The following is a 6,182-nucleotide window of genomic DNA, read 5'->3' as shown; positions in this document are numbered from 1 at the left end:
CACTGTGTATTTATTATTTTTGTGCCCCAAATTTTAAAATTTCGAATTCGCTGCTATACAATACACATAATAACATCAGTGTAGACTTACCAGTTACCACGTCAGAATTCACAATCGTCGTCATCTTCATGATAAGAGATAATATTACTAATCTAGAAAAGACATGGTAATTTTGAAGAGCGAAATCACTCATTGTGTTAATTGAAGGGGATAAATAAGATTCATTATATTATGCATTGTGTATGTGCAAATTAGATGGTAGACATGGGACCATGAGAATGGTAGACACGGATCTACAATGAAAATTTGTAATTATGGAATGAACATTTGTGGGAGTCACCTCAATTTATATTTCATCAACTTTTTCACCCCATGCGTGTTGTAAACCAATAAACATCCAGTTAATTCCAACGAACATTGTAATACAATGAACAAACGCTATTGTTGATTGAACATTTGCAATTTCAGAATAAACTTTTATGAAAAAATTAGTGTAATAAACACACCAATAAACATCCAGTTAATTCCATTGAACATTGTAATACAATGAACACACGCTATTGTTGATTGAACATTTGTAATTTCAGAATAAACATTTATGAAAAAATTAGTATAATAAACAAATTATTTATGTTCAATGAACAATTGCAATTGTGAACATTTTCGATTTATTCCAAAATTCAGTTGTTTACAAATTTTCAAAATTCCAAATTGCCGCTGATTTTCAAAATTCAAATATGTTTCAATTTACTATTGTTCATTTCTCACTTTAGTCAGCCTACTATTGATTCAAATTGTTAGTTTGTTCATATAAGCTCTTCAAACTGTTCTTTCAAATTAATTATATGTTCATTGTGATGAATATTATATGTTGTCATTTTTATTCTTTGCAATGTAGAAATATGATTCTGCAATAAACAATATACTATCTATAATGAATAACCCAGCTGAATAGTTATATAATTATCGAAAAATAAGTAATTACAAAAGATGTAGTATGTACCCAAAGATAGAAATATAACCAAAATATTACAGTATATCTCACATGAATAACAATGTCTTACAAAAGAACATTTATTACTAACTAAACACTATTAAGTTCATTCAAAATATATTCTTGCTTTTGAGCTTCCTCCCACTCTCGACTGATTTGATTTGTGAGATTTTGAGACCGTAACTGTTACGTAGTGTAAAACTAGCAATTTATATCACAACTCCCAAAGATAGGTTCTTAGAACTGGAGACTTGTGCAACAATGATTGGTCCAAATCCCGAAGCAAACTCCTGACCAGCAACCTGCACAAAAGGACCCACCCTGGAGGTTTGGGTGGTATTTCCCCCTCCGAAGCTTAAGTCAGATGTCAGGGATGTAAAGGAACTTTTAGAGAGAGAAAGTAGAGAGAGAGAGAGAGAGAAGAATTTATGACAGAGTAACAGTACTATGCTCTCAAAAACGTACCTTTCACCCTGAAATCAAGGACTATTTATACTGTTAGAAAGGACTGCTATGCCTTGATGTCACCCTAATTTGGGAGCATCTGATTGGCTAATCAAAGTTTTGGGACACGTGGCAGCTGTTAATTGGTCAGTACACCTCACTTTCATATAAAGGTGTAAATCACACTTACTGGGCCTAAGTACAATTTTGGGGCCAGAAAGAAGGTCTTTTTAGTACTCTTTCAGAGAGAACGTACTTTTAGGCCTGTCACCTTCAGGCCCTTTTGTACTTTTATTCCCCTGCATATATGCCACATGTAGGCTCAGATGAGGCCACGTGTCAGTACCAGAGCCGTTGATTTTTTAGGCTACAACATTTGCCCCTTAAAAGAGGAGTTATTATCTTTTGGGCGCCAAGACGGTTAATCTTCCTCTTTTAACCGACCTGGAACTGCTCTTCTCTTTTTCAAAAAAGAGCGCCATTTTGCCGGTCTCCACAGGTCAACTCCATGAACAACGGTTACTTTTACCGGATGAGGGGTCATTTTCACCCCTCTATAAATATGTGCCTTAGTCGCTCCAGGAATCATTTTAACATTGCTGAGAAATTTTCTAGAGAGAGAGACTCTGCAAATTTTTACTGAACTGCTTAGAGAGAAGAACAACTCCCGTCCAAGCTCTTGCAATTGTTGTTTTGCTCGTCCGAGATTTCAAGTCATCTTCAACATTCGTCCGAACTTTCTTCTACAGGTATATTCTCAACCCTTTTCCTTGATTGCACACATATTTTAAGAAAATGGATTCGTCCTCTTCCTCGAACAATTTCGGCCGCTCAAGGGTTGGTGCTAACCCTAGAACAGAGGGCCTAACTTCCTCGGCATCTTCTAGAGTTGGTCCTATCTTGGCCGGGCATGCATTCTTTATCTTTAGCCATGGACGGCAAAGTCAGACGACCCAGTCTTTACCTGTGCAGGGTAATCTGGCGCGCGTCAAGCAAACGCTCGCATCAGAAGAGGGGTAACCATGCCGGCCTCTAGCTCTGAAAGGGAGGAATCCACTGGGCGAATTCCGCCGAAGGAGAACGAGAGACCCAAAGCGCTCGTCCTGCCTACCAAACTCCTTCTCCTGAACATGCCGAGGAGGAACCAGCAATCAGGGGCTCCCCAGAGGTCAGCCCGTCCATGCATAGGACGATCTCAGATGAGCCGAGGACGGCCAGCTCTTCTGACCCTGCTAGTGGCTCAGAGGAGCCATCAACCACTTCGTCTGAAATAAGACGGCGGCTAGGTCTCCTTTCTGACCCTAGGTTCATCCTGGCCGATAACACATGGCTGGGACGATTAGGCTCAGACCTTAGACCCTTTTCAGTGGTTATGCCCATGCCTGGCTACCACTTTGTCCTTCCCGGCCGAGAGGACACTATTTTCAGTGCTCCTCCCGGCCATTTTGCAGTTTATCGGCTGGCATTAGATGCCGGCCTGCGCTTTCCCCTTCACCCTTTCATCAGCCAACTTCTTCAGTATTACGGCATAGGACATAATCAGCTTGCCCCTAACTCTTGGCAAAACATCCTTACCTTTCTGGCCGTCTGTAACTTAAAGGGAAAGGACCCTTCTCTGGCCGCTTTCACCCATATTCACTATGTTGCCAAGGTCCCTAGGACCATCGAAGGAAGCTGGCTGAGCGTGTGCAACCGTCAAGGATTCTTGACGTCTTGGGATAAGACTTCCAAGATGCACTCATGGAAGGGCGAGTTCCTCTTTGTCCAGGCGCCCAATAAAGCGGTGGCAAACCGTCTTCGGTATTTTAGCCGGACAACCACAAATACGGGACGGATGGCCTCATACCTGGAACTGGAGAGTAACTCTGCCGAAGAGATGGTGGAGTACTTCCGGGTTTCAGAGTATACAATGGAAGATGTTTCTTTCAAGGGTCCGTCCAATTGGATTCCTTTTAAGGAAATGTTTTACCATGACAACTTCCTAGTCGCTGCCGGCTTACGGCAGGACGAGGACAGAGGTATATCAACTAAGAATCTTCCAAGTAAAAATTTCTAGACTTGCTTATCATTCATCCAACACTTGTTTTATTCCCTTTTGCAGATTCAGCCAGGAGCAAACTAAGGAAGTCTTGGATTGGAGACATGAGCTCGTCCAGATTTGCGGATACTCTATGGAAGGAGTACAGTAAGTCAGGTGCCGAAAAGAGGGTCGACACTCTGGTAAGCTATATATATATATATATATATATATATTATTATTTTTTTTTTTTTTTTTTTTTTGGCCGGTCTGCTACTTTGAGGTAACCGTCAGATGGTGCCTGGACGACTTGTCTACCCATGGGCAATTCGTCCAGAGAAACACAGGACGAGCTAACTTTCACAGAAGCAACTCGTCTAGATTGATTTCTTGACGGCTTGCCTCTTAGGGGACAGCCGTCTGGAGTAGCATAGGACGAGTTACTCATCTGAATAGCAACCCGTCCTGTTGATCTTGACGGTTTGCCTCTTGAGGGCAGTCCGTCTAGAATAGATTTGGACGAGTTACTCATTTGAGGAGTAATTCGTCCTGGTTGACACCTTGACGGTTTGCCTCTTCGAGGGGCAGTCCGTCTAGAATAGAGTTGGACGAGTTGCTTATTTGAGGAGCAATTCGTCCTGGTTGATATCTTGACGTGCATTCTAATCTTTTCCTTTTTCAGAAAAATGCCCCAACTTCTAAAGCTTTGGCCGAGACAAAGCGCAGCAAAGAAACGGCCGGCCGGCACCAGTGAGGCTCCTCCCTCAAAAAAGGCCAAGGGCTTTACTGCTAGAAGAGGAAGACCACACGGCCGGTTCCCAAGGTCGTCATCGAGCTACCGGCCAAGGAGGAGGCCAAAGAAGAGCCGGCTGAAGCTGACTCCCGGGCCCTCGTGGCCTATACTGGTCCGCCGAGCAGCCACACCTTCACAACCTGACGAGGTTGTCATATTGGAGGATGCTGGACAATCTTCTCAGCCGGACCGGCTGTGGACGGTCCGCCTTTTCTGGGCCGTGGCCCAACTCGTAGGCCAGATGCCGGCTGCGTATAGGACGGCTTCCCGTTCCTCTGGTGAGTCTTACTATTCCAACGTAGTTAGAACACTACGGGTTGGCGGGCGTCCGATGAGTCCGTCCAACAAACAGACCGTGGTTATTTCCATCAGGTGTACTGACGAGTCTAACCTTTCAGATAAAGGGAAGGGTCCAGCTGTTGACGGCTCCCCTAGCCTCTCTGACGATGAATCTTCTCCAGCTTTTGGAAAGATGTCTTCGTCCGATCGTGAGAAGCTCAAGACGGAGCTGTTTAAGTGCTTTCCCGAACCTTATAGTAAGGGGTTAAGGGGAGCATCGTCTGGGCATGTAGGTTACATGTCTCAGCTTGCTGCCGAGGTACGTCTTTCTTTTTCTAGACGCTTATGTTTTATACTTGACATTTATTTTCCTTTTTTCATCCGTCCTGACATGCCTTATCCTTTCATGTGTTCAGCTTTTTGCTCGCAGCATGATAACAGAGGACTGGGCAAAGGAGCTCAGAAAAGAGAATAAGAAGCTCGTCCACGATGTGACGGCGGCTGCTGATCATGCCCAGTTTGCTATGGCCCAGCAAGAGGTGCTGCATCAGCAGACCAAGGTTGCATTGGAAAAACGGTCTGCCGAGCTAGAGTCTCAGATCAAAGTCTACCTTCTTCGGTTGACGGAGATGCTGGACGAACGGGCTTCATTGGAACGTGTCCTGACGGACGAGAGGAACTCAGTCATGACGATGGCTGCTGATTTTTTCAAGGAGAACCTCGTCCTTAAGGTCAAGAACCAAGCCCTTCGTACTGAGGTGGCCGAGACCATTGCTGGCGCCAAAGAGGCTATGAACACCGTCATAGATACCTCAAAGGAATGGGCAGTGCAAGCTTTTGGCATGATGGCCGAAGAAGAGGATATCCCCAGATATGCTCGTCGGCTGGCGTTCCAGGAGGCTTTGCATAAGGCGACTATATCCGGAGCCGACCCTCCCGTTTTTGAAGAATCTTCTGAAGATGAAGAGGGGAGGACGATGCTGAGGCCCAGGATGAAGAGGACAATGATCCTCCTGCCGCTTAGTTCCTTTGTTGTATCTTGGCCGTGAGCCATTTGTAATTTTCCTCCTTTTGTACTTAGATGAATTTTAGGTTGTAATCATCTTTTTTACATTTATGAAAAGCTATCTTTTTCAATCTCTCTTGTTCTATGCTTTACTGTTTTTGACATATTACCTTACAACCTCATATCTATTACAAGTACAAAAACAACCCGTCATAATATTTGGCTGGTCTAATCAACTCTTTTGGCCGATCTCATCCATTACTATTATTAAGGCAAGTATAAAAGTATCTCGTCAATCATTCTGATCTGACCCAGTAGCTCTTTTCTGGACGTTCATAACCAGATGCTCAAGCATACTTGTAATTTTTAAATTTCCAAGTATAGAAGTTTGCTCGGCCAGAGCCCGGGTTCCGTTCGTCCTTGGACAAAGACTTAGTTAGTTTATAAATTATGCCCCTATATGCCCCCTTCTTGGACGAAGAGTTTTTATAACTTTTTCCTGTTCAAGAAGGAGTTGAGAAGATAATTTTTAAACAACTGGACAAGTGGTTATGCGAGAAGCAACTCGTCCAAGCTAATATTCTGACGGGCTGCTTCTTTGGAGAGCAACTCGTCTGAATGATAGTTGGACGAACTGATTCTTTTGAAA

General features: G+C 43.5%; 1 protein-coding gene across 1 annotated transcript; it reads left to right on the top strand.

Annotated features, from left to right (window-relative positions):
• The first annotated feature begins 4,141 nt into the window (after positions 1-4,141).
• LOC130589653 (uncharacterized) lies at positions 4,142-5,576 on the top strand. Its single transcript, XM_057391095.1, has 3 exons — positions 4,142-4,526; positions 4,647-4,846; positions 4,944-5,576. The coding sequence occupies exons 1-3, from the start codon at positions 4,142-4,144 to the stop codon at positions 5,574-5,576; spliced, it is 1,218 nt and encodes a 405-aa protein (XP_057247078.1).
• Positions 5,577-6,182: the final 606 nt, after the last annotated feature.

The sequence above is a fragment of the Beta vulgaris genome, chromosome 1, assembly GCF_026745355.1.
Source record: "Beta vulgaris subsp. vulgaris cultivar EL10 chromosome 1, EL10.2, whole genome shotgun sequence".
Lineage (NCBI taxonomy): Eukaryota > Viridiplantae > Streptophyta > Magnoliopsida > Caryophyllales > Amaranthaceae > Beta > Beta vulgaris.
The sequence above is the reverse complement of the archived record's forward strand: the minus strand, read 5'-3'. Positions and strand labels throughout refer to the sequence as shown.

Excerpts from the sequence above, each read along its gene's own strand:
- LOC130589653 (XM_057391095.1), top strand. The coding sequence starts at position 4,142 with ATGCCCCAACTTCTAAAGCTTTGGCCGAGACAAAGCGCAGCAAAGAAA. Across the intron at positions 4,527-4,646 it reads GACGGCTTCCCGTTCCTCTG|ATAAAGGGAAGGGTCCAGCT; the intron begins GTGAGTCTTACT and ends CTAACCTTTCAG. Across the intron at positions 4,847-4,943 it reads TGTCTCAGCTTGCTGCCGAG|CTTTTTGCTCGCAGCATGAT; the intron begins GTACGTCTTTCT and ends TCATGTGTTCAG.